We start from the raw sequence: 27848 nt of genomic DNA on the forward strand, positions 1-27848 counted from the left end.
AAGGGTCCATCGGAAATGAAAACGGCAGTGTGGCACAGTGGGTTTCGCCTCTGCCTGCATGGCCTGCAAGCCCCTAGGAGTGCTGGTTCTAGCTGTGGCTGTTGCACTTTCAATCCAGCTCCCCCATCATGTGCTTGGAAAAGCAGCAGAAGATGGCCTAAGTACTTGGGTCCCTGCTACCCACTTAGGAGGGACATGGATGAAATACGAGGCTCCAGCATTCAGTCTGAACTCCATTGGGGAGGGTGGGGAGAGCCAGTGGATGGAAGCTTCCTCTGTTTGTGCCTGTCTCTAACTATGCCTTTCAAATACATAATTGTGTGTGTGTGCGCGTGCACACACACCCTACCCAAAGCGAAGCAGCAGGGGAAATGGCATTGCTAAGGAACCAGGGAGCAAGCAGCGCTAAGTCAGAGAACATTCCTATAGGCCACAGCATCCCTGGTCCAAAGGGAGGCTTCAGCTCAGTCTCAGCACCCACAGCACCACAGTGGCTGACTGCTGATTCACCTGCAGCCACAGAAAGCTGAGCCATGGCAAAGAATCTAGACAGGAGTACCAGCCCGGAGCACCTGGCGCCCTGCCGCTGGGGCTTGAGGGGAAGGCCTCAGGAAGAGAAAGAAGCCACTAGAACACAGACCCACCCATTTGCATGGCTGAGCCCAAGATCAGCTGGGAGCCCCACCCAAACCTCTATGCACAAAACACCTCCCCTGAGCTTGCTCTCCTTTGCTCTCTCTCTCTCCTAGTAAGCAAAGGGATAAACACTAACTCAGGCTGAAGGGTCTCCCGCAAGGGTTAGCTTGAGTGACAGCTGTGGCACCCCCACGTGAAGGTGTGGGTGGAGGGCAAGGCTGCAGGGGCATGGAGCTACATGGGCCCCTTCCTGGTAGCCTGTGTCCTCTGTGGAGTTTCCTGGAAATATTTTCATGGTCGTTAAGACACCTGCATTGCACAGCCGAGTGCCTGGGTGTGAATGTTGGCTCTGCTTCTCAGTCCAGCTTCCTGCGAATGTGCACCCTGGGAGGCAACACTTGAGGTTCATGTGATAAAACCATTCTTGTCACCCAGGTGGGAGACCAAGACTGAATTCAGCCCAAGCCCGGCCCCTGCTGTTGTGGGCTTCTGGGGAATGAACCAACAGGTAGGAGCTCTCTCTCTCTCTTTCTCTGCCTCTCAAAGACATTACAAAAAAAGAAGAGTGTTGTGGGCTTTCCCCAACACTCAGGAAGGCCACGCCACTGAAGCATATGGGCTTGGCCAAAGATCAGGAGTGGGTGGGGTGTGAGACAGGGCAACAGCGCCAATGGTTCCATGGGGGATCCACGGCCAGGCTCCCAGCGCTCTGCCTCCTGGTCTTGCCTGAGCTGCTCAGTGGTGATGCTGGCTGAAGGCAAGATCTACCATCACAGCGAGGACACACACACAGCCAGGGCCCACCGGGACCAGAGAATCCAGCCCAATGCCAAGAAACAAGTGGGTTGCCTTTTGAAGGATCATCCAACAGAATCATTGCAACAGACTCAAAAGGCAAACACATCAACTGGAGAGGCAAGACGGGGGGGGGGGGCACTTTACAATTCATGGAAAAATGAAATTGAAAGATGATTTCTGTGCCATTTCTTTTTGATTCGTGCATAGTTTTTTTCATTATGCCGTTGGAAGGTAGTTATGCTGTCAGGCTCCTTTCAGAAGATGAGCTCCGCAGACAAGAGCAGAGAAAGGTCTTATATTCTGTTTCCCACAATGGGGCTGAGATCCTACGTGGTCAGGCAGGGCCTCACAATAAGGGGACCAGCTGACCTTCTGAGTACCCTGAGGGGGACATGTCCTTTTTTTGCATTTTTGGCAAAATGCCTCAGTCTAATTAGAGAGGGACTGTCTTCAAGCAGTCCAAACTCTACAACAGGTTCAGATGAAAAAAAGGCTAACAAGAAGACTGAAGAGATTTTGTAACTGAATCCAACGTGTGGGGCTGGCGTTGTGGCATGACGTGCTAAATCATTGCGTGTGACGTTAGCATTCCACACGGGAGCTGGTTCATGCCCTGGTTGTTGTACTTCTGATTGGGTTTCCTGCTAATGTGCCTGGGAAGGCAGCAGGAGATGCTCCAAGTGCTGATGCCCCTGAACTTGTGTGGGAAATCCAGATTGAGTTGCTTGTTCCTGGCTGCAGTCTGTCCCAGCCCAGGCCAAGGCGAGCTACTGGGGAGCAAACCAGTAGACAGAAGTTCTCCCTTTGTTACTCCTTTTGTCTCTCCTGTAAACTCTGTTTTTCAAATAAATAACTCTTCAGGGGAAAAAAAGGCAATGTATGTTCATGGATCAGAACGGTTCAACGGAAAGAGAACTTCCAGCAGCAGCCTGTTGGCTGTTGGGAGGACCTGGGCCGGATTGGACTCCATGCTTGGGGCCCTGGCCACAGCCACTGTGACCATGCAGTGAGCTGGGCCCAGGCCCAACTGGCAGAAGCTGGCATTGGACGCTAATGTTGTCAAGTTAAACTGCGTGATCCAGGAGTAGGAGTGGCCCAGTAGTGAAATAGTGGGTACCTCCCTCTTGGGTTATCACTCCCACTGGAGAGCATGAAAACCAGGACTTGGGCAGTGGTGGCTGGACAGAACGGCAACTCCCAGCATGTGTGTGGGCTGGATAGTGGAGCTGGTTGGGTTGAACTAGGCTTCAATGCCCGTTGACATGTATGAGAGCTGAATGGGATATGGGACAGACTGGACCAGTCTGCCATACACACTGGCAAGCACAGAAACTAGGGCAGGGTGTAGGGCTGGTGGGGGGTATTGTGGGTGGCTTTGACTAGGCTGCAGTTTCCACTGGTTTGTGTGAGGGCCAAGTGTGTGCTGGGCAGAATCAGGCTGGACTGCAACACCCACTGGTTCGTCTGGAAGACAGGGTTAGAAACAGAACTGACCTAGCAATTGCAACCTCCAACATATGCATAAGCTGATTGGGGCAACAGACTCATGGACCCTGTACTGGCAAGCACACACAAGAATCAGGTCTGGGATCACCTTAGACCAAGTTTCTTTGGGGATTCCCTGCAACTGAATTGCTGATCTCAGAACCTCAACCATGAAGATTCCATGGTCTGACCATGGAGTGCATGTATCAAAGCTGAGCCTCCCCAGCGGCTCAGACGGAGCAGTGGACAGCATATCCAGGTGCATGTGGTAGTCCATCGGAACCTGCACAGGACACCAGGCACCACAACAGAGGACAGAACCAATCAATCAACTACCCCAGCCATGTGTTGACAATGAAAATCAGGGCCAATGGAGACTCTAAAGTGAAGTACGCCAGCCTATGGATTCTGGAGAGATTTCATTGTGCTTGGAATGGTGAGGTTGGCAGCAATTCAAAACTGTTGAACTATCAAAACCACTTGAGCAGGACCCTCGGGGCATGCCTCACATCGGGGACCTGGGATGAGTGGGTGGCTGGGTGGGGCTTCTCCCTTTATCTCGCCTCCCCTCCCCAGATTCAGAAAAAAATAATAATAATGTGGAAAAACGGTTTTACCCACTTTCCTGTAGCCCTTGACCCTTTGTGCCCTAATCAACTATGTAGAGATTAAAATAAAATCATTACAAAAAAAAAATAAAAAGAGAGAGAGAACTGGTCCAGCACCTGGGGTCCGATTCAGCTGCTGACCACGAGGGTCCCTGCAAACAGAAACGGCACTCTCAAGAGGCAGGTGCAGTCAGCATGATTCTTGCTAGCAGGAAAAGGGTGAGGCATTGCCTTGGCAAGCTTACCTGTTTCACTTGAGTAAATGTGAGCGGATAAACACTGTTGATGGGCCCAGAGGGACACAGAACGTCCAGAGCTGCCTCCACCGCCTTTAACTGAAGACAGAAAAGACGCGAAATCATTGTCACCGTGCTGGTAACCGCAGCACACAGGCATCAGAGGGTTTTGAGTAAACCCCTAAATACACTTAAACCTTTCAAATTTTACCTGTCCCCTCAACCCACTCTGAGTCGCAAAGAATACCTATAAATGACGTCAGCCATCGGGAAGTTCCAGGCATTTCCATTAGGAAATGCACCTGCTCAGAGATACCCCAAAAAATGTCCTTAAAATGAAACAAGTTCACGGGTCACTGTCCCTGGTAAGCTTTTCCCCAGTGCTCCCAAGTAGCCATCATAAGCAACTGGAGGCAAAGGTTATCACACCAAGATCAGTGATGCTATTGCAACATCTCCTTATTAGAACCATTTCACAGCTACTCCCCCATCCTCACCCTTGTCCACAGCAGAAACCCGCCCCCCCGCCCTCGTCAATTCATCAGCTGTCTGTCTCGGCCGTGGGTGAGCTATGTCTTATGCTCAAACTCAATGCCCAGCACACAGTAGACAATTGATAAATACTCCTTGTGTGCCAAAAGACTGTGTATCCTCGTAAACCAGGGTATCTACTCTGATAGAACCGTAACAAGACAAATAACAGCCACCAGCCAGGGTGTGCCCCTGCTCAAGGTGCAACAGGGCACATACCACCACCTCGGTTAAGCCTCACAACCATGCAGGGAGGTGCTGGGGTGTAGGGCTGAGATAGTGACTCAGGAGCTCACTTGGGGGCATGACAAAGCCAGATCTCCAGTTTGGCTACAAAGTCCAGTGCGGTCCAGGGCTTGATACTGGTTAGGAATTGCACGGAAACTGTGTGGTTCCCTTACTGGGTATGCAGCATCGAGGAAACAAACAAAATCTTAGTAATAATTCCATCAAGACAGCCACTCAAAGAAAGGGGTGCCCATCCAGACAAGTGAAGGGACACAGGTCACAGTCAAGGCTGTCAGTCTCCACACTTATACCCTGCATACATTTAACTTGGCTACCCACTGATTTCCTCTTTTACACAGAAAACATTTTATTAACAGGGGGACCCTTTTTCTGTTCATGCAATTCTCCATTATGTAATCAGAACATGCTTTTGGTACTAAACCAGCCTTGTTTGCACAATGTCATTTGAAATATTGGGAGTCATCTTCTATAACCCCAAGAAAAAAACTTCTCCCCGCTCTAAAACCAATCAACTTTTTTTTTCTGAAGTAGCTGTGGCAACGAAAACAGAAGGTGCTCCCTTTACAACTGTGATTCAAGTTTGATTAACTCAACAGAGATCCGTATCAGTCAGAAACCACAGTTTTGGTAGAGTGTGGTCCCTGTATCTGATGTGAGGTGGAAAATGTTACAAGGACCCAACCAAAGAACCGTAACGTCAAAGGGCTTCTCAAATGGAAAAAAAAAATTCAATCATTATGTTCGGCATTTGGCTTGAAGATAAGAACTTATGGTGCTATTTTAGAATCTTAAGATTCTGAAGAAATAAGTAACAGTGCTTTTTTCTGTTTCTTGTGAATGAAATCATGTAGGAGTTAGGGATTATACAAGGGGAAAACCTGAGCGCACCAAGGGTCAAAACAAATTGGCTTATGTCCCCTTCTTCTAGGACACGAGATCTCTCTTCTTTTTCCTATGCATGAGTAACTTCTGGCTCGTTTCCCTAATGCCCTATGGACCATATGCACCATGGGCATAAAAATTAGGACACAATTTTGAAATGGGAGGGAGTATATAACGATCTATTAACCAGTGGTTTGGGGAAACTCAAGGAAAAAAAAAAGCAAATCATGGAAAAGCCTTGCCTGCCAGAACAATAAGGATGGTTTAGCAGGTTCTTAAGCTGTCACCAACAAAGGATCGCTGAACCCCAAAGTAACCAGGCAGCCTGAGACACACACTCCTGCTCGGGTTCCAAGGCTTCATGCCATGGGTTCATCCCACCAACACGCACACACACCTTCCCCGTACAGAAAAGAAACACACAGAAAATTACGAACCCACACCCGCCACCTGCCTCCAACCTGATGCTGCCGCTCACTTCCTTGGTGCCAGCTCAGTCTCAATGTTTCTGTCACTTGGTTTTCTTACCCTTTTCATTGGCACTGTTCCATACGCAAACTTGGGTGTGGATGGAGGGATGGGTCCTTCTGGTACTTTTACAAACTGTCAAGCAGAAGGGAAAAGAGAAAAGCCGTTACACCTCAGGAACGAACGCTTAACACTCATTTTCAAAAGCAAAACAGCTCACAAACAACAGTGCTTGTGATTTCTGGAAAGCACAGGAACCTAAGGACTTCTTCCAAAACAGCACCTGGCGGTTTGAATCCTGTGCATGTGTTTGTGTTTTTCAGTTCCAGGAATCATCCAGATCATTCTAGAACAAACAACTTTAAAAGAGCAAAAACAAATAGCGAGAAGGGAGGTAAATAAAAGTAGATGGTGGAGTGGGGGGAAGGGAGGGAGAAAGATAAAACAGCCTTTCTTACTCAAGGGAGAAGAACCCGCCGTGTTCTTGGCAAAGTTCCTGTGTTTAGCCAAGAGAGTCTTTCTACATATCTTAATAGAGACTGAAGTTCCATATGTATGTTCCATTTGCAACTCACGAACTGCTTCACAAATGTTAACTGACGGGGTGTATTTCATGTTGGGGACCATGGTGCAGACGAGGGGGAAGCAGGAAGATGGAGAAGAAGGGATGTCACGAATGAGGAGGCCAGTAGAAGCAAACGTGGACAAAGGCAAATCCGGGCATGGAATATAGAAATGCTCTTCTTATTCTTGTAACTTTGCTGTAAGTTTGAAACTGTTATTAAATAGATTAAAATATACAACCAAATTAAATGGTAAATCTCTGTCTCTCTCACACACACACTCACACACACACTCAGGTGTGTGAATTGCACGTCCTGGAAAAGCCTGCAGCCATTTGGCATCTCCAGGTAGGTTCTTCGTGATCTCTCATGATTCTTTTATTTCTTCCTCTTTAGAATATTTTGTTTTTGCAAATCATTTATTTTTATTTCAAAGGTAGAGAGACAGAGGACCCCTAATGACTGTCACAGCTTTGGCTGTACCAGGATGAATCTGGGAGCTGGGAACTTCACTCTATTCCTTCCTTTTTGGCTTTTCCCTTTTAAAAATAATAGCTAAAACAATGACTGGTTTAAGAAAGAAGACAAAAGGCCGCTTCTTGTCTCACTTTTCTCTTAGTTTTATTTTGCTTTCAGAATTTGGGAGGAAGGGAGAAATCATGCAAGACAGACCTCCTATCAGCTTGTTTACTTCCCAGGTGGGCTGGGCAGAGCTTCAGAGTGGAGCTGCAAACACAACGAAGGCCGTCCCAGTCAGTGAACCATCAACTGCCACCTTCCAATGTCTGCATTAGCAAGATGCATCCAGGCACCAGACGTGGGCATGGAACCCAGGTGTCCTGCTGAGGAATTTGGGCATACTGACTGGCATCTCAGCTACTCAGACAAGTGCCTGCCTCCCTCTCTTAGTTCTATTCTGCAGAGGCAACTGTTAATATTTTTCTTTACGATGTATTTATTTTTAATTGGAAAGGTAGTTTTACAGAGAGGAGAGACAAAGATCTTCCATCCACTGGTTCACTCCCCAAGTGGCCACAATGGCTAGAGCTGAGCTAATCTGAAGCCAAGAGCCAGAAGTGTCTTCCAGGTCTCCCACGTAAATGCAGAGTCCCAAGGCTCTGGACCATCGTCCATTGTTTTTCCAGGCCACAAGCAGGCAGCTGGATGGCAATGGAGCATCTGAAACATGAACTGGTGCCATATGGGATCCTGGTGCACACAAGGCGAGGATTTATCTTCTTAGGCTATAGTGATGGGCCCAGAGGCAACTACTTAAAAATAATTTAATTCTTCCTACTTTTACTTCTCTAATCTGCTATTTCCAATTTGACTAGTTAAAATATTATAATTGCTTTAATAGATGAGTTTAACTCACTAACACCATCCCAGATTTGTATTTAGTTTTTTGGAGGTCAGAGTTACAGAGAGCAGGAGAGACAGAGGCGGAGACACAGAGAGATATCTTCCATCCATCAAGTCACTCCCCAAATGCCCACAATGGCTAGAGTTGAGCCAACTTGAAGCCAGGAGTTTCTCTCCGATCTCCCAGATGCAAGCAGGAACCCAAGGCTTTGGACCATCCTCTGCTGCTTTCCCAGGCCATAAGCAGGGATTGGAAGTGGCATAGCTGACATAGGAACTGGCACCCATGTGGAACGAGGGTGCCATGGGTGGAGGATTAACCTGCTACATCACGGCGCCAACTCCAGATTAGTTCCTTGTATTGTGAAATGATCATATTACCATATTCTTGTACCTTTAAAATAGCACCCTGGTGTGGTATCCTAGTGGCTGAGGTCCTTGTCTTGCACATACCAGGATCCCACATAGGCCACAGGTTCATGTCCCTGATACTCTACTTCCCTTCCAGCTCCTGCTTGTGACCTGGGACAGCAGTCAAGGATGGCCCAAAGTCTTGGGACCCTACACCCATGTGGGAGACCTGGAAGAAGCTTCTGGCTCCTGGCTTTGGATAGGCTGAGCTCCAGCCACTGTGGCCACGTGGGGAGTGAACCAGTGGATGGAAGATCTTTCTGTCTCTTCTCTGTAAATCTGACTTTGCAATAAAAATATCTTTAAAAAATTAGCATCCATATGTCTCTTAGTTCTAGTAAATGGGACATTATCCTATGTATTCTCCTTTTTAAAGAGAAGTTTATCCTATGTGACCCTTTCCTTAGCTGTCCCCATACCAGCCTATCACTAAGATACTTGAACACAACTGTAGTTGGAGGTGGTGCCGGGCACAGCAGTGGAGACAGCAGGTGGGAGGTGAGAGTGCACTCTGGGAGACAGGATATGATGGCTCCAGCGGCTGGGTCCCTGCTCCTCACAGGGGGGACCAGGACTAAGTGCTCAGACCCTTGCTTCTTTGGGACAGGGTATTGGGGAATTTCTAGGGAGTGAACCCATGAACGTGAGTGTGTCTCTGTCCATCAGATAAAATAAACACATAAATATTACTAAAAAAAGACTTAGGCAGGAGGTGAGTCGTGACTCCACTTCTCATTTCATGGCTCCTTCTAGTCCCCTTCACTGTGGTAACAACAAAAGTGTCTTGAGCTAAAAGCCCAGGAAAAGAACACATCAAATTTCCACAAAATCAACCAAAACCAGTAACCAGTGATAACAGCCTCGGTCTTTGGGGGAAAGTTGTGCTTCCCAAATGTCTTTGTGATATTTGTGTTTTTCCTGTGTTGCTTGGAAGTAAGTCACTGAGTCCAGCTCCCATTCACTTGGAGAGTGGGCTCAGCCTTCCTTTCTTGAGGATGACTGACTTTTCACTCAGGTCGTTGGGAGCTTTTTCTTCAGGAAGATGTGTGGGCTCCTCCTGTCCCATTAGTTGTTGCATTCCTTTTGTTCTTTTGTATTGTCCAAGTATTGACTTTATTCCATTTTATCTCCTTGGGCACTTAAGCTCAAGATTTTGCAATTTTTGTTTTAGTGCTTGACCTTGAAATTATACTCTTGCTACACTGTAACTGCTTTTAACTTCACTCTTTCTCTAACAATTGAAGAACATGTCAGATTCTCAATCCATTTACCCCCTTTCATGTCTTTTTGCTACTTTTCCCAAATGTCTTTCTTTAGGCATTGAGTTATTTCCACTTTTGCTATAAATAATGCTGCATTGAAACTATTCATCTACGCCATTACCCTTTAAAAATGTTTATATTTTTCCAAATGAGGAGTAGGTTTCAGATGATGAGCATTGTATAGGACTCTCAAAATAGCATAAACCCAAGTTTCCATCAAAAACTCATGCTTATTCATGTCCTTTAATCTGTTTGTATCTTGACATATTAATTCATTTAAGAAAATTATTTAAAAGGCAGAGCTATGAAGGGACAGGGAGAAACAGAGAGAGATAGGTCCTCCACCCTCTGGTTCACTTCCCAAATGGTCATGAATGGCCAGGGCTTGGATAGGTCAAACCTGGGAACCAGGAGCTTCTTCTGGGTCTCATATATGGATTTGGGGGCCCAAGCGCTTGAGCAATCCTCTGTTGCTCTCCTGGGTGCATTGGCAGGGATCTGGATGAGAAGTGGAACAGGCAGGACTTGATAGGTCAGTGCTGGCAGTCAATGGCTTAACCCACTATGACTCAGCACCAGCCCCCAATCCATGGTTCTAACTTACTATAATAAAGATGTTCAGCTTCCACCTATCTACCCTACTTTTTAAATTTTAGTGTTAGCATTATTTTTTCCCTCATGGATAATAGTTTCGGCATGCTGCAGAATCCTATTTCCTTATCCAGCTAAGAAGAGAAGGAAACATTCTGAACCTTTATTTTTCCACAATAAATTTTGCATTAGGGGTTACTGCTGTGGCACAGTGGGGTAAGCCACCACCTATGACACCATATCCTATATCTAAGCAACAGTTCCAGCTGCTTCAGTTCCAGTGGAAAATGGTCCAAGGCCTTGGAGACTCTGCCATCCTAGCGGGAGGCTCAGATGGAATTCCAGGCTTTGGTCTGGTCCAGTGCTGGCTGTTGTAGCCATGGGGGTGTGAGCCAGTAGACAGAAAATCTCTCTCTGTCTCTCCCTCTAGCTTCATCACTCTGCCTTTCAGATAAATAAAATAAAATAAAAGCTACATATTTTCTGCTTTCATCAGGTTTTTAGACCAATCATGAGGTATCATCTTACTCCTGTTAAGATGGCTACTATCCAAAAATCAAAAAACAACAAATGTTGTCAAGGATGTGGAAAAAAGGGAACTCTAAAACCCTGCTGGTAGTATGTCAATTAGTCCAGTCACCATGCAAAAACAGTATGATAGTTTGCTAAAAAATTAGAATAGGTCTACTGTATGATTTAACTATCCCACTTCTGGGAATATCTCCAAACAAAATGAAGTCAACATATCAAAAATACCTACACTTTTCATGTTGATTGCAGCACAATTCACAATAGCTAAAGTACAGCATGGATCTAGGCTGCCCAACAACAGATGGATGACCGGACAAAAAACATGATATAATTACGTGCTGGGATATTACTCAGCCATAAAAAGTAAATACTGACATTTACAACAAAATGGGCAGGGCTGAAGATCCTTATGCTATGGGCAATAAGTCAAACACAGAAAGATGAATTCCACCTGTTGTCTCTCATATGTGGCATAAGATATATGTATATGTTACAGAAATGTGTGAACATCAGATTACTAGGTCTATTGGGTTCTCAATGTTGCCGTCAATGAATTATACAGTTACTTAATAATACACTTTTATTTTCCCACCATATGAATCCTACATCTTGTTGGATATCCCTGCTTGCAAGACAAATACGCATGTAAATATACTTATTTACACATGAAGAAACACAATGTCAAAAATGATTGAATCTGTGTGTGCTCATCAAACTTTTAAAACATACTTTTCTGTATATGAAATAGTTTATGAGAAAAAAGATTAAAATAAGGTGGGGTGAATTGAAAGATGATTCTAGAGGAAAACAGGAAGTTAAGTCACAAAAGGTATACCTACCAGATGGCTGTTTTAGAGCAATAGCTCCAGAAGATGGACTAGACGAGCTCAGTGAGTGGGGAGGCCTGGGCCAGACAGCACACATGGCTTTTTAAGACTATAGCCGGTGGAGAGAATGCAATAGCTTCATGGGCTAAACCCTCACCTTGCAAATGCCAGTATCCCATATAGGCACCTGTTTGTGTCCCAGCTGCTCTGCTTCCTATCCAGCTTCCTGCTTATGGCCTGGGAAAGCAGTTGAAGGATGCCCAATGCCTTGGGATCCTGCATTTATGTAGGAGACCCATAACAGTCTCTTGGCTCCTGGCTTTGGATTGGTTCAGCTCTAGCAGTTGTGGTCACTTGGGTAATGAATCAATGGTTAGGAGACCTTTCTTCCTCCTTTCTGTATATCGACCTTTCCAATTAAAAAGGGCCACTGTAATGCAGTGGAATTGAGTCACTACTTGCAACACTGACATCCCATATGGAAGTGTTAGTTTGAGTCCTGGCTGCTCCAATTTCAATCTAGTTCACTGCTAATGTACCTGAAAAGCCAGTGGATGATAACCCAGGTATTTGGGACCCTGCCACCTAGGTGGGAGACCCAGATGGAGCTTCAGCCTAGCCCAGCCCTGGCTGTTGTGGCCATTTGGGGAGTAAAACAGTGGACAATTTCTCTCTTTCTCTCTCTCTGCCACTTTGCCTTCTAAACAAATATTAAAAATAATGCTACCTAACATTTGTTCATTAATATTCATTTTCTTATCTCTCATGATCCGATGTAGCAGTGTATGTTTCAACCATCAGCAAAGGGGTAGCCTGAGACAGAGAGCTTGGGTCTACCCCGAGCCAAGGCCATTACAGGTGCCAACAAGAACAATCCATCAGCCAGTGCAGCCTGAGCCTGGGTCAGGCCCAGAAAGTGGCTGTTCTGCCATTTCTGTTCTTCCACCCTCGGTCCAGGCCCCCTTCCCCTACCATTCCATCTCCACAGTTATCCATCTCTAAAAGACTTCCTGGACTTATCATGTTTGAAGAAAATCCTGTGAAAAGATGGAAATAAAGCTCTCCAAAAGGGTCCCAAAATTATCCTAGAACAAGTCCATCCCTGCCCCCTGTGAGGCATCCTAGAAGAGGCGGCACTGGCCGAGACCTTGATGACTCTTTCTCGAGGTTAAAGTGTTAACCATGCTGGTTCAGTCTTGCCCACACCAAAGAAGTTACCTTAGAAAATGCAAATGTCATGAGCTTCGACTGCCTTGAAGAATCGCACGCCAACGGATGCCTGACTGAGGCCTTGGCCATGGGACACAGGCATGGATAAGCCTGCTGGGATGTCACCATTCCCAAGGGCCCAGGCCACTGGATGACGCCAGCCACCAGTACCTCCTGTATTCTGGAAATGGATTAAGGAGGAGACACATCCCACTTCTGAAGCTTTTGGTGAAGGAAAGAGAGCTACAGGAAGGGGCATTTACTTGTTCAACTTCTTTTTGCTGATACAAGCAGATATTTTAAATAACCACTTCAACAATCAGCAACTGAAAGTGCACAAAGTCTCAAAAGAAAAGAGACCACTAGCCAACAGGGGCATGGAAAAACTGCTCACTAATGATCACGGAAATGCAAATAAATGAGATGTCGCCTCACTCCAGTGACAGAAAGACAAAAGGTGACAAGTGCTGGCCAGGATGAGGACAAAAGGAAACCCTTGTGCCTTGTTGACGGAAATGTCAGGAATCACAGTCCCTGTGGAGAACAGTGCGGAGGCCCCTCCAACTACTGACAGTACAACTGCTCCCGTGGCTCAGCAATCTCACTCTGGGGAACAGACCCTACGGAAATGAAAGCACCCTGCTTCAGAGCCATGAACTTGCTCCTATTTCCTGCCGTACTATTCACTATGGACAAGAAATGGAAAGAACCTAAGGAGCCATCCATCCACCCACTGACGAATGCATAAAGGAAACACGGTACATACGAAGAGAACAACCAGTTGATCATTCTGTTGTTTTCACTCCAATTTCCCGAAAGTCAAGGTCACCTTGTGACAAGCTGTTAAACAACATGCTAAATGTGAGATGTTAAGCCTCACTCTAATCTCTCCCTTCTGGGAGCACTGAATAAAAGACCTCAATGGGTTTTACAGGGGCTTCCTGACTTTGACAGGCCACTGGAGAAAGCAGTTGAAAGTTGATGTATACCAACACCAACTGCTGCCCCTGTTCTGACCGAACACCATCATTGCGAGCACGAAAGAATCTTTAATAAAGCCAGATAGATACAGGTGGGCTTGGAAAGAAAGAAAAAGAAAACACGGCGCGTGCACACGGTGGAATACTAAAATGGATGAAGTGATTTGCAATGACATCGAAGAAAAAGGAGATTATGAGGTTAAGTGAAATAGCCAAACACAGAGACACAGATATCACATGAGCTCGCTCACCTGCGGAATCTCATAGAAGTTCAAAATACACCAGTGGCTAGCAGAGGCTGGGGAAGGCAGGGGGAAGGAATGGAGCGGAGGGAAGCCATGCCTCGACTCAATGGCTTTCAGTTCTCGGCAGAGTGACTATACATAATGGTTAAGTATTACATTTTTCTCTCCAAAATAAAACAGGACACAGAAGATAGGATTTTGAATTTTCTCACCACACACACAAAATGCTGGAAGATTCAAGAGATGGATATATTTATCCTGCTACACATATAACACGTGGCACAAAATATTATACGTTACCCCTTAGGTAAGTCCTATTTTTATGTGTTTGTTTAAAACATGTTTAAATAAGGGCTTTTTTAAAAAAGGAAAGAACGGGCTCACTGAATCTCTGTAGATAGTTTCATTTCTCTCTGCCAAACTTGAAAGACAAAAAAAAAGAACGAGGAGGTGAGGTGGGGGGGGGGAGATGGCCACTCGTTAAGACACATTAATTCATAAGCAACTGAATCACAGATTATACAGATTCCAGACCATCTTTTGACTAATGGTGGTTGGTCTCCTGCTGCCTCGGAGGTGGGTTTCTCAGGACAGACCTGGAAGAGCTTCCCTTCCAAATTCCGCTTACTCTGCCCACTTGTTAAAGGCTTAGGAACCCTGCTGTGCCTTTCCCCTTTGCTCTGCTCAAGTACTCAGCCTCCCCGGGGTCTACTCCCGACCCTGGCAGCTGTGCCTGCCCCACATCCTTCTCCCTGGAGCTTCACTGAGGAAGTGAAGCAGCAGACAGAAGATCTCATTCTCTACCTTCCTTGTCTGTCATTCTGCAGTGTAAATAAATAAATAAATAAATAATTACAAAATAATTGGAGAGGCAGAGGAGGAGGGAGAGAGTTAGTTCGCATCTGCTTATGCACTTCTTAAATGCCTAAGACAGCCAGGTTTGGGCCTGGCCAAAGGTGAAAGCTGGGAACTCAACCCAGGTTGAGCCACCAGGTGTGCCATGGCAGGAAGCTGGAGTCAGGAATAAACCCAGATACTGTGCTGTGACCCCAAGTGTCTTTAATTGGGGGGGTCTAACCACTAGGCTAAATACCCACTCCTATCAGTTCTACTTTTATATGTACAAACCTAACTAGTTTCTAATGCTTTCATCTCACACAAACCACAATTACCTCCCACCCAAAGCTACGCGTGGCCTAAAAGGCTGCTTGAGGTCAGTTCCCCATTCACCTCCCTGAACTCACCTCCTGTTTGTCTCCTCTTCCATTCCCGGGATCCAGCCACACTGGCTTCCTCACCAGTCGTTAAAAGTGCCCTGTCCCACCCCAACTTCTCACTAGCCTATTTCTGGCTGGAAGGCCCTTGCCTGTGGGTCCCACTGGGCTCTCTCAGCACCCTCACGTCTCGGTGCCAGCTTCACCTGTTCAAAGAGGCTCATACATTACCAAGCCACAAAAATACACCTGCCACAGTGGGGAGACTTGGGAAAATATGTCACACTGAGACCTTTATAGTAATATCTTCTAGGATCATATTTTTTAAAAGAGGACTAATACCCAAAATGAACTAAAACATATGACAGTAACTAGGCAGAAGTCAAGAGGAGGGAGGAAACTGGAGTTGAAAAGGGGTACAGAGAAGTGATGATACTGATGAGTTTTAAGCTGCTGTAATTAGAACTAAATGCTAAAGCTTCGGACAGCCAGACCCCACGAGGGCGTGTGGATGATGGGAACTCATTCATAGAAAGCCGGAAAACAAGCAAAGCCAATCTCTGTGATCGATCGTGGTTTAAAGAGTAGTGGGTCTGGTAGGGGAAGTGATGTGTGCTGACAGCAGAAAGGGGTCTGGGTTCCCCAGGGCTCCAGGGTGACGCTCACTCAACACAGACTCAGTGAGTTATATACCAGCACGGGCTGTGCTTCCGTGGAAGTTTGTACATTACACTTCCAGGAATAACTACTCAGCAAAGAAGCAGTTTCCAAACTAGAGCTGAGGGGAACAAAATAAAAACAAAACTAAAAGCCACAGACAATACAAAAGAAAGCAATGAAAGGGAAGAGAAAAAAGGTGGACAGCCAGGGGGTTATAAAATAAGGTGGCTGAAGCAATCAACATGCATCAATAATTAAAATGAATGAGAGTGAATAAATACACAATAAAGACACTTCACGCTAGGGTGTCTGGGGCTGGCACTGCAGTCCTGTGGGTCAACTCAATTGCAACTCCGGGATCCCATATGGGCATGGGTTCAAGTCCTGGCCTCTCCACTTCCAATCTAGCTCCCTGCTAACGCACCTGGAGAAGGCAGCAGATGGCATTCATGTGGGAGACCCGGATGAACATCTGGCTTCTGGCTTTGGCCTGGCCCAGCCCTGGCTATTGTGGCCATCCAGGGAGTGAATCAGCAGATGGAAAACCTGTCTCTCCCTATCTCCCTGTGTATCTAAAGAAATCTTTTTTAAAAATTCAGCTATCTTGTGTTTACAAAGATATGGGTAAAAAAAAAAAAAGACAAAGGCTATAAAAAGGTTGACATTTGGGGTGGTGGTGTGGTACAGTGTGCTAAGCTGCCACTTGCAATATTGGCAAGCTGTATGGTTGCACTGGTTGAAGCCCTGGCTGCTCCACTTCTGCTCTAGCTGCCTGCTAACGCTCCTGGCAAAGCAGTGGAAGACAGTCCAAGTGCTTGAGCCCCCCTGTCACCTATGAGAAACCCGGATGGAGTCTTGCCTCCTGCTGCAGCCCTGGCCAATTGAAGCATTACAAAAAACACACCAAGGAATTACCAATAGCAAGAGTGCAGGCGAGCTTGATCGATTACTTCATCAAAGACGAAAATCATGACGGCAAAAAGTGTGGTTAGCAAGAGAGGGTCACAGAATGGCAATGAAAACTTGAACTCTCAGTTTACTTTCCTATTAACATAACCCCGCAGAGTGACAGAATTACAAAGAGAAATCTATAAGGACAATCTGCTAATAAATCAGACTGACCAAAAAATGTGGACGCGTCAAGCGGATTCAATGCCACCATTAATACACTTAATCTAATGGATATTTAGAAGGCCATAGCCAACAACCATAAAAAATGCATTACTTTCAAGAACGCACAGAGCATCTATTATTCTGCTGTATGTGAAGCACAACCACATTATGGCATAGGATTCATACAAACCCTGTTCTCCAACGAGAATGCAAAACACAGTAGGGATTAATGAACTATAAAAACACTCATGTGTAAGAACTGACAAGCACTTATGAACATCTTAAGGATCAAAAAAAAAATTTTTTTTAAAGATTTATTTTATTTTTTTCATTGGAAAGGCAGATATACAGAGAGGAGAGACAGAGAGGAAGATCTTCTGTCTGATGATTCACTCCCCAAGTGAGCGCAACGGCCGATGCTATGTCAATCCGAAGCCAGGAACCCCTTCCGGGTCTTCCACATGGGTGCAAGGTCCCAAAGCTTTGGGCCATCCTTGACTGCTTTCCCAGGTCACAGGCAGGGAGCTGGATGGGAAGCGGGGCTGCTGGGATTAGAACCAGCACCCATATGGGATCCCAGGCATGCAAGGCGAAGACCTTAACCACTGCGCCATAGCGCTGGGCCCCAAAAAGAATTTTTTAAAAATGGACTTATTTAGAAGCAAACAACAGACACTGGTACAATGACTCAACTGGCTAATCCTCCACCTCAAAATGCATCAACATCCCCTATGTATGCCGGTTCGTGTCCCGGCTGCTCCGCTTCCCATCAGCTCCTCGCTTGTGGCCTGGGAAAGCAGTAAAGGACAGCCCAAAGCCTTGGGACCCTGCACCACATGGGAAATCTAGAAGAAGCTCCTGGCTCTTAGCTTCAGGTTGGCTCAGCTCCAGCCGTTGCAGCCATCGGGGAAGTGAACCAGTGGATGGAAGATCTTTCTTTGTGTCTCTCCTTCTCTCTGGAAATCTGATCTGCCTTTCCGATAAGAAAGAAATAAATCTTTAAGAAAGAGAAGTGGAGCAGCTGGGACATGAAACAGTGCCCAGATAGGATGCTGGCATCACAGGTAGCAGTTTCACCCACTGCAGCATCATGTAGGTTCCAGTTACTCTGCTGCTGAATCAACTTGCTGCTAAGGCACTGATAGGTAGTGAAGGACGGCCCAGGTGCTTGAGCCCCTGCACTCATGTGGGAGATCCAGAGCATTCTCCTGACTCTTGGCTTCAGCTCAGCTCAGCTCCTTTATTTTTTGAAAATTTACAAAATTTCAAAACCTTCAGCTTCAAATAAAGGGAGGAACGAACAAACATGGGACTTGAACCCTGCAGCAGAAGCAACACGCAAGAGAGATCAGAGGCAATGCTGTAACTTCTGCAGAAATTAAACTCATACTGAAAGAATAACCTGAGACACATTTCCACCACACATTTGAAAACCCCTGATGAGCTGGACAACGTCTAGACGATATATTTTTTTTCTATGTTTGCGATAGTTCATAAAACATATATGAACAGTGAAAACCGTGCCTGCGTCACAGTTTTGAAAAAGTCATACTATTAGGCAGAAAAATCTTTGTGTTTTAACTTCAAAACTCAGGTGACTGAGCAGAAAAACTGTGGTTTGGTTTGGGTTTTTTTTTTTTTTCTTGACACAGTGGAGACAGGAAACCCCACCTGAGTGTGTTAGGTACTTCAGAAGCAAGACTAAGCAGTTCAGGTGCCGGCCAGCAGGAAGCAGCCAACAGGAAGACACAGCAGCACCCTTCTGCACAGCTGCCACCCGCCTCACGCTTCACGGCCTCCTCGGAACATTTCCAACACACGGCGGCCGTTTGAGCGCACACACGTTCTCTCACTTTTAGTAGCCCTAGTAGTCTCAGCTCCCACTCTCTGCACATCGAGGTGCTGGGGATGGGTCTACCTGCTTTAGATACGTGATTGTGAGGCCTTACAACACAAGCAGGTGCTTGCTGTGCCAGCCCAGTGTAACAAGCGAGCAGCTCCACAAAGCGGCCTCCTCTGATGCTGACTCTCCCAAGCCTCCAGCCTGAGGCTTGCTGGTGACTGGCTGCCCTCACCCGTCCTTGTAAACGCCAGGATTCCAGGAGCCCCCAGGCTTCAGGCAGCCCCTGCTGCAGACCAGCCCACCGCAGCACCCGCCTACCTTCCTGAGGACTTTTTGCAGAGTATAATACTTCTCCGTGAGGTCCCCTGCCTCACTCAGAGGGGCGTCATAGTCGTAGCTGGTGGGCTGCGGTACGTAGGGCATGTTGGCTCCTGCAAAAGCAAAATGTGCCAGGGAGTTACCAGTGGGAGTCTCTCCCAGGGATTGCAACCCACAGGCTCAGCACTGCAGACAGAAGAATAAATGCATGCAACACCCAGGAAGAGCAGACAGAGAAAGGCCCCTGGGATGCAGGAGTCATAGAAAGAAGTTCCTTTCCATGGGTGGCCCCGGCTGAGAGTCTCAGGGTTTACAAAATGCTTTTCCCGTTGGCTCTCTGTGCGGAAGCTCTGAGTTAAGCAGGTGTTGCCCCTATCAGATAAGCCGAAATTCCCTGGGACACTGCCAACATCGTTCAACCGGAAACAGAGGGCTTCCGACATGGCCTCCATCTCACCACGCACCCAGCGACCCCTGATCTTTGCACAAGCACTCAACCTGCACGGCCGGGAGGAGGTGAGTGCCTGGGATGGGAACACCTTGGTGGGACTGTGTCTAGGCCGGCAATGACTGCACACACTGTGAGCTCATGGAGGTCCCCATGCAGCCCTGGGGACACGGGAATGGCCTCAAAGCACACCAAACAGGGGAGCCTCTTGAATGCCCCTCCAGGACCAAGGCTCACTCATCACCCTCCCCACTATCCATGGCCAGGAACACAGGCTGCTGACAGCCTACCCCCCACCTACCCAGGGGTGTCCCTCTCTGGCCACTGGCCTTGGCTGAGCTGTCTCGTTGGACACAGACCCATATGAGGACAGAAAATTCCAGTCTCCAGACCTTTAAGGGCTATCCCAACTGCAGGGCTCCCCTAGGTTCACCTGGGGCCACCGGTGAGATTGCCACAGCCCAGCATCTCCTGACTCCCCCTCCAGGCATTGCTCCTGAAGACACAGCAACTCCACTTTGGCCTAGCCATCTTAAGGTCTGTTCCCCTGCTGGTGGCCCATGATCTACCACAGACACAGATGATTGGCACCGGTACTGTATGCACAAAAGGAATAAAACAGCAAGTGTCTCTGGCACGGATGGTCCAAGGGGCAAAGCCAAGACCAGTTTTGTCTCTGAGGCTGGCTGCTCGTGGGCATGAGACAGTATCCCTGGGCAGGACTTTGTGTAGAATTTGTTACAACACAGACTCCAGGGGCTGCCATTGTGGCAGAGTGGGTAAAGCCACCCCCTGTGATGCTGGCATCTCCTATGGGAATTGGTTCGAGTCCTGGCTGCTCCATTTCTGATCCAGCTGTCTGCTTATAGCCTAGGAAGGCAGCAGAGGGTGGCAAAAGTACTTAGGCCCCTGCAGCCATGTGGGAGACCCAGAAAAGCTCCTGGTTCCTGGCTCAGCTCCTGTCATTGTACCCATTGGGGGCGTGAACCAGCAGATGGAAGATATTTCTCTTTGTCTCCTTTCCTCTCTCTGTAACTTTTTCAAATACATAAATAAATCTTAAGAGACAAGCAAATCAAAAACAGTCTCCCAGGCTGCATCCCAGAGTCCCATGATTCAGCAGGCCTGGGAGGAACCTGAGACTCTGCATTCCCAAAACACTGGGGGGTAGAGAGTGGGGGTTGGAGAGTGGGGGGTGGCTCTCAGGTGAGGCCAGCGCTGCCACCTGTGGACCAGCAGCTTTGCGTCTTCCTCTTCTACTTCAGAGAGCGGTTTGCAACGCAACGTGTGAGAACCAAGCGGCTTGCGTATTAACTTGCCTTCCAACCTGCTTTGTAAATAAGTGAGGCACAAAATAGGATCTTCGGCCTGGGATAAATTCCTTGGCCACAGCTCAGTAACAGTGAAACCAGCCAGCCCTGAGTGAACTAGGCTGGTAAATGTGACAGAAGAGCAAGGCTATGAATCAGGTCCACTCTCAAGTGCTTTCTTATTCCCTGCACAAAATCCACGTTGAGAGAACTGGGCCACTCAACCCACTGAGTTCCCCCCAGCATGCCACTTACTCTCATTTCGTATTAACCAGAGGTGGGGGCTCTCTGCCAGCAGGTCAGCTGCCTCCAGGGAGTGAAGGTTAAACAACATCCCTTCCGTGAGCTGCAAAGGGAACCCATAGCACCTCCATGGCTGTGAGCAGCTCTTGTCCATCTCTCCCGGGACAGTGGCTGTGCCTGTGCCCCAGGTGGCCTCTTCTTCTGTCTCCCCCCACACCTTTCTGCGTGCACCCCAGGCACACAGGCTGTGTCTCACAAATCCCCCCAAGTCGTCAGCCAGAGTCAAGCATGCAGCCGGCGCTCAAAAGGGACCTCCACGTTGACCTGAATACATGTGACATCCCGGCTTTTGGGAAAGTGGGCTGAGAAACTGGCCCCTGTGGGGTTGGGGGTGGGGCAGGATGGACAGGAAGAATAAGTCTCTTCCAGTTCTACCAGCAGTCTCTGTTTTGTGTGCTACCTTGTCACTCCTCTGTAAAAGTGAACTCTTTCTTTTCAATTTTTTCTTTAAAATTTTTGGAAAGAGTTACAAGTGAGAAGGCAAGATGATCTTCCATCGGCTGGTTTACTCCCTAGCTACAATGACTGGAGCTGGCCGGGTCTGAAGGCAGGAGCCAGAAGCTTCTTCTGGGACTCCCATGTGGGTGCAGGTTGTCTTCCTAGGCCGTTAGCAGGGAGCTGGACTGAAAGTGGAGCAGCCAGGACACAACCTGGGCGTATCTATATGGGATGGTGGAGCTGTAAGGGCGGACTTTATCTGCTACGCCATGGTGCTCACCCCCATGTGAATTCTTTCTTGTGTAAGATACAAGAATCTTTTCCACTCATTTCTGCTCGTCACGTGTCAATGACACCTCCGCAAAAGAAAACGTTGAAAGAAAAACAAGATCACACCAGACGATGTGGCCAAAGAAACCACCTTCTCACACCCTGATTGAAAACTATACGATTTCTACATTTCTCTAGTCACAGCTTCCCAAAAACTTTTACAGAAAGATGGTTTCCAATATGGCTCTTACCCTATTAGATATCTGAAAGAAAGACAGACAAAAATTAAAAACAAAAACAGTCTAGGTCCATTCCCTCAAATCAAGCATTAGAAACACGGTAGCATCGTTTGCACAAATAGAGATGAAATTGTTCTTACCATTCCAATAGCCAAAATTGGTCCCACCTATGAACATGTACCTACAAGGAAACAAGAGCAGATATAATACTGCACTGGGAGCCTCCTGACTATTGTGGGGACCCTCGTCCAGCCCCCGACACACACAGAAGACTCACATGTTCACGTTCGCTCCCCGGGACAGTATGTCATGGAGGGCAGAAGCCACCGCTGCACTCTTCACTGAATTGTGCTTCTCACCCCAGTGGTCCAACCAGCCAGTATAGAACTCGGAATTGACCTGAAAAGGAAAAAAGGACACATAGCTTAAGACACACGGAGGACCTTGAAACACTAGGGCATCCCTGGGATGCCCCATCCAACCCACTGTGTAAATAAGCAGGTTGAAGCGGATGTTTCACTGAGAGCAGAGGGAGCAACAAGGACTGCAGTCAACAGCCCTCAGGCACCAAGCAGGAACCTCACCTGACATCGTGCAAGTCCAGTCAACCCCTTCTTTTGTTTTTTTTTAACATACACACACACACACACACACATATATATACATCTATATCTATATCTGAAAGGCAGAGTTACAGAAAAAGAGAAAAAGGGAGAGAGAGATCTCTTCCATTAGCTGTTTCACTTCCCAAATGGCTGTGACAGCTGGAGTTGGATTGGCCCAAGGCCATGAGCTAGGAGCTTCTTCTGAGCTCCCACATGGGTGCAGAGACCCAAGCACTTGGGCCATCTCCCACTGCTTTCCCAGATGCATTAGCAGCGGAGCAGCTGGGATTTGAACCAGTGGCCACATGGACGCTGCCACTACGGGCAGCATTAACCAACCATGGACTGGATTCAACCAACCATGGACTGGAGTATTTGGGAAACAAAGTGCCTGCACTGAACACAGGCTTCTTTGTTCTTGTCATCATTTCCTAAACACACAGTATACCAGTTACTTACATTTACATTGTGTTGTAAGTGATCAAGAGATGAGTTAAAGCATACAGGTATTACATTGTTTAGATAAGGGTCTGAGCATTCAAATATTTCCATACAGCTGCATGAACAGCAAGGGGCAATGCTGCTAAATGGTTTCAATTTTGCAAACAAATCCTCAGTTTCGATACAACAGCAAAGGCTTAACTGTCAAAGACTGGAACAGCCAAACAACCATAAAATAAACAGCTTCAGATTCACCCTTTGGGACCTGGCATGATGGCTCAATTGGCTAATCCTCCCCTTGCAAACACCGGGATCCCATACGGGCACTGGTCTGTGTCCTGGCTAGTCTGCTTCCCAACCAGCTCTCTGCTTGTGGTCTGGGAAAGCAGTAGAGGATGGCCCAAAGCCCTGGGACCCTGCACTCACATGGGAGACCTGGAGAAAGCTCCTGCTCCCAGTTCCTGGCCTTGGCTCAGCTCAGCTCTGCTCCGGTGGATGGAAGATCTTTCTCTCTGTGTCTCTCCTCTCTGTAAATCTGCCTTTTCAATAAAAATAAATGTCTTTTTAAATATAAAACTCATCACTGGGCTGGATATAGACTTTCTGGTCCCAGATTGACTTAAGTTGAGATAGACTTGACCATGTGTCCCGCTGGGCAGGTGGCAAACACTCCCCGTTTCTCTATGGCGCTTCCCTGCTTGAGAGGGGAAGAGAGCTGTGAGGGTCTCCTGGCTTCAGGTTCCAGGAAGGAACCCCACCGGGGTCTAGGAACGCAGGCTCTGCATGGCTCACTAAGTAGAGAAGGTTATCTGCAATCGGGGCAGATAATAAACAAATAAGGATGTGTGGACAGCGGAGCAACGTGGCATGCTGTGAAGAAGTGACAGGTGGGCTGAATAACCATCACAGTAATCGCTTACTATGGCAGAAGTGAGCAGGGAGGGATGAGAGCTCACCACGGTTTGCTCCTGCCTGGAGGGTGCCACCCCTCTCTGACACAGCACTGACACCTGCAGAGACCCGCAACTCAACGTGTGGTAAACAAAGTACCTCCTCTTTGTCGCCTGGCTACCTGTCAGGAATGCAGAATCCCAGGCCACACTGGGGACTCAGGGATCGAGTTTTGGCATTTTCACGACATTCACCAATGCTTTACAGCTGGAGAGGCTCTGCCACAAATTGTCCTCAAGAAATCCTCCACCTCCAAGTGCACCAGCATCCCATATGGGTGCTGGTTCGAGTCCCGGCTGCTCCTCTTCCCATCCAGCTCCCTGCTTGTGGCCTGGGAAAGCAGTGGAGAATGGTTCAAGTCCTTGGCCCCCACACCCACGTCAGAGATCTGGAAAAACTCCTGACTCCTGGCATTGCACTGGCCCAGTTCCGGACATTGTGGTTATTTGGGGAGTAAACTTTTCTCTTTGTAATCCTGCCTTTTAAATAAGAATAAAGAAATCTTAAAAAAGAAAGATAAGAAAAGAAAAAGATGGAGTTGAATTCCTGCACTTAGACCCTGGTTCAGTCCCTCCAGGCTGAACAACCCTGCTGTGCTCCCCAAGTCTCCTGGAAAATGGAAACAATAATAAAAGCGCCCCCTGAGTCCAGGTGAGATGCTAATCAGGCCCCCCATGCTAGCCCTTGGTTCTGCCCCCCCCCCCCCCCGGGGGTCTCAGCATCACCTGCATGGCCTGAGAGCTAAGGACCTACAATCCCACTGCCAACCTGAGCCAGAGAAAGCAAGGATCTACCCCCACCCCACATGGCAACCACGATGAGTTGGTGACAGCCAAAGTTATCTCCACCTCTCAGCCCCAGTTCTCACCAAGGGTCCGTTGGGCTCACTTATCCTCTGGATTTCGAAAGCAGCTGTGATATTGGCACCTGGAAATGACAAGGGGAAGAGCACAGCTGAGTCATGGAAACAAAGAGTGAAAAACAAAGAACAATCACAGGAGCTCGGCTGGGAGGGGGTCCCTGCTGTGGTCTCAGCAAACTCCTAGGTTGACCACAAACCACAGTCATGCACCACCTCGAACCTCACTGCTCCACTCCCGTGTAGACCTCTCCCCCTGCCTTGGAAGGATGCCGTTCACCTGCCAGTGTAAGTACCATCACAGGGCCTCGCGACATGGTTGTGAAGACCAGTGGGATGTATGAAGGGCTGGCTTCTGTGACACACATAGCAGTGTGACAAAGCCAGCTCTTTTCTCTGTGGGTAAAAGTCTCCCCCACCTACCACACTGTGAGGACAAGTCTTAGGGCTCTGTAATCCAGTGTGCTGAGTGTTTGAATACACTGTTGTAGACGTTCCTTTCAGGGCTGGGATTGTCACAGGCTCTGACAGTGACGCTCCATGTAACCAGCATGAAGAGGGGGCGTCCTTGGGACTGGTGTGTGTCACCTACTTGGGAGACCTGGGTGGCACTCGGGGATCCTGGCTTCACCTGGGCTCAGCCCTGGCTATTGTGACCAACTGGGAAGTGAACCAGCTGATGGAAGGTCTCGCCGTGTCTCTGTATTCTAGCCCCCATCTCTGTTACCCTGTCTTTCAAATAAATAAAATTTTTAAAATACAGATTCTCAGGGTGGTATAAGGCACAGCGATTAAAGTTTCCATTTGGGGAACCGGTGCCATGGCATATCAGGTGAATCCCGAATGGGAAAACAGCAGAGGATGGCTCGTGTTCTTGGGACCCTGTACACACATGGGAGACACAGAAGAAGCTCCTGGTTCCTGGCTTTGGATTGATTCAGTTCTGGCTGTAGAGACCATTTGGGGAGTGAACCAGTGGATGAAAGACCTCTCTCTCTTTCAAGTACAAATAATCAAACATTATTTAAAAAAAAAATAGCCATTCAGGGCCCGACGTGATGACCTAGTGGCTTAAGTCGTCGCCTTGAACATGCCGGGATTCCATATGGGCACCATTTCTAAACCTAGCAGCTCCACTTCCCATCCAGCTCCCTGCTTGTGGTCTGGGAAAGCAGTCGAGGAAGACCTAAAGCCTTGAGACCCTGCACCCGTGTGGGAAACCTGGAAGAGGTTCCTGGCTCCTGGCTTCGGAATGGCACAGCACCGGCTGTTGTGGTCACTTGGGGAGTGAATCATCGGATGGAAGATCTTCCTCTCTGTCTCTCCTCTTCTCTGTATATATCTGACTTTGCAATAAATAAATCCTTTTAAAAAATTGCCATTTGGTTACTGCATTTCATACCAGAGTGCCTCGTTAGAGACCCAGCTTCTGAGCCTGCTTCCTGCTGATGTGCGGCCTGGGAGAGAGCAGTGATGGCTCACGCAGCTGCCTTCCAGCCAGCTGGCAGCAGCAGGCTCTGGGCTTCAGCCTGCCCCCCCCAAAACAAGGCAGCATTGCATTTACCCGATACTGTGTTTTTCATCATCAGGCATTAAAATAGAGTTCAGATCTCCAATCACGGTTCTCACCAGTCTTCCTTCACCCCAGGCCTCAGGGCAGTGCCGCCTTCCCACACAAATGAAAGAAACTGGCCAAAGGGTCTGCCCGCCCCTGATACCCTGGCTTCACAGTGGTCTGTTCTTCAAACCCCAGCACATGCACCTGCTGCCTCACTAACAAATCATGCTGACAGCAAGCTTGTGGGCTTCTTCAATGTGATCCTCCCAACAGAAAAATACTGTCTCAGTGATGGCAAGGGGCCAAACCTGGAGGCAGCTGGCGGGCCACTTCCTCTGCTGCTCTCTGTAAATGAGCCACAGTATCACGAGATACTCTGAGCAACAGGCCAGCTCTCTAGAAACACGCGATGCACTTAAGGTCAGCCCTCATCTTCTCTTTCTTAGTAATGCAGAAGAACCTCCTTGGAAAAAAAAAAATGTGACCTCAGGTGCCTGGTGTGAACAGCAGGCAGAGCTGTTATAGGGCCAGCGTCCCATATCAGCCTGGGTTTGAGCCCTGGCTGCTCGGCTGCTCGGTTTCTACTCCAGCTCCCTGCTGATGCCCCTGGGAAAAACAGCACAAGATGGACCAAGTGCTTGGGCCTCTGCCACTCAGCTGAGGGACCAGGACGGAGCTCCTGGCCTCCAGCTTAGGTCTGGCTCAGACCTGACTATTGCACCCACTTGGGAAGCAAACCAGTGGATGCCAAGATTTCTCCCTCTCCTCTACTTTGCCTTTCAAATAAATATAGAAATCTTCTCAAAAATGTACTAAAAAGTGTGTCTTCAGCCTAACCCCTCCATTTCAGGAAGGCCAGGTGTGGCGTGTGCTTGTGCAAGGATGTTACACACCTCAAAGGAGTTCACACGCTACTTGCAAAGCTGGAGCGTTTTATTTCTTTACCTTTTGGAAACCTTTTATTCTGAAACAACTTAAAATGTAGGCAAAGTTATAAAGACTAGTACAGAGAACTTTGACATTCATTGACCAGGATTCCCCAGTTGCTAACAGATTGTAGTGCAGCATGCCAAGTAACATTGACACTGGAGTGTTGGTTTGAGTCCTTGCTGGTCTATAGCTCCCTGCTAACATGCCTGGGAAAACAGCACGATGGTCCAAGTACCTGCCACTCATTTGGGAGCTGCAACTGAAGTTCCTGGCTCCTGGATTCACTCTGTTAATGAGCCCCACCCACTGAGGCCTTTTGGAGAACCTTCTGTCCCTCTCTTTCTTTGCCGTGTCACTTCTGCCTGTTAAATGAAGAAATAAATCCTAAAGCAAAATATTCCACAACTACTAGGATGTTCCATACACTTGATGAATTTCTATAAATATTTTTTCCTGTAGACGTAATAGTCCTTT

General features: G+C 47.7%; 1 protein-coding gene across 2 annotated transcripts in view; it reads right to left on the reverse strand.

Annotated features, from left to right (window-relative positions):
* The window catches only part of GLB1 (galactosidase beta 1), an 81033-nt gene that overhangs the window by 24271 nt on the left and 28914 nt on the right, over positions 1 to 27848 (reverse strand). For both annotated transcript variants that reach the window (XM_040964130.1, XM_040964141.1), the window contains 6 exons: positions 24896 to 24954; positions 22308 to 22429; positions 22171 to 22211; positions 19023 to 19135; positions 5954 to 6028; positions 3773 to 3862 (listed from right to left, as the gene is read on the reverse strand). In XM_040964130.1, the coding sequence (XP_040820064.1) occupies positions 3773 to 3862; positions 5954 to 6028; positions 19023 to 19135; positions 22171 to 22211; positions 22308 to 22429; positions 24896 to 24954 (500 nt within the window). The remainder of the gene's footprint in view (positions 1 to 3772; positions 3863 to 5953; positions 6029 to 19022; positions 19136 to 22170; positions 22212 to 22307; positions 22430 to 24895; positions 24955 to 27848) is intronic.

Source organism: Ochotona curzoniae, unplaced genomic scaffold (genome assembly GCF_017591425.1).
Source record: "Ochotona curzoniae isolate NIBS_2020 unplaced genomic scaffold, NIBS_Ocur_1.0 contig_1302, whole genome shotgun sequence".
Lineage (NCBI taxonomy): Eukaryota > Metazoa > Chordata > Mammalia > Lagomorpha > Ochotonidae > Ochotona > Ochotona curzoniae.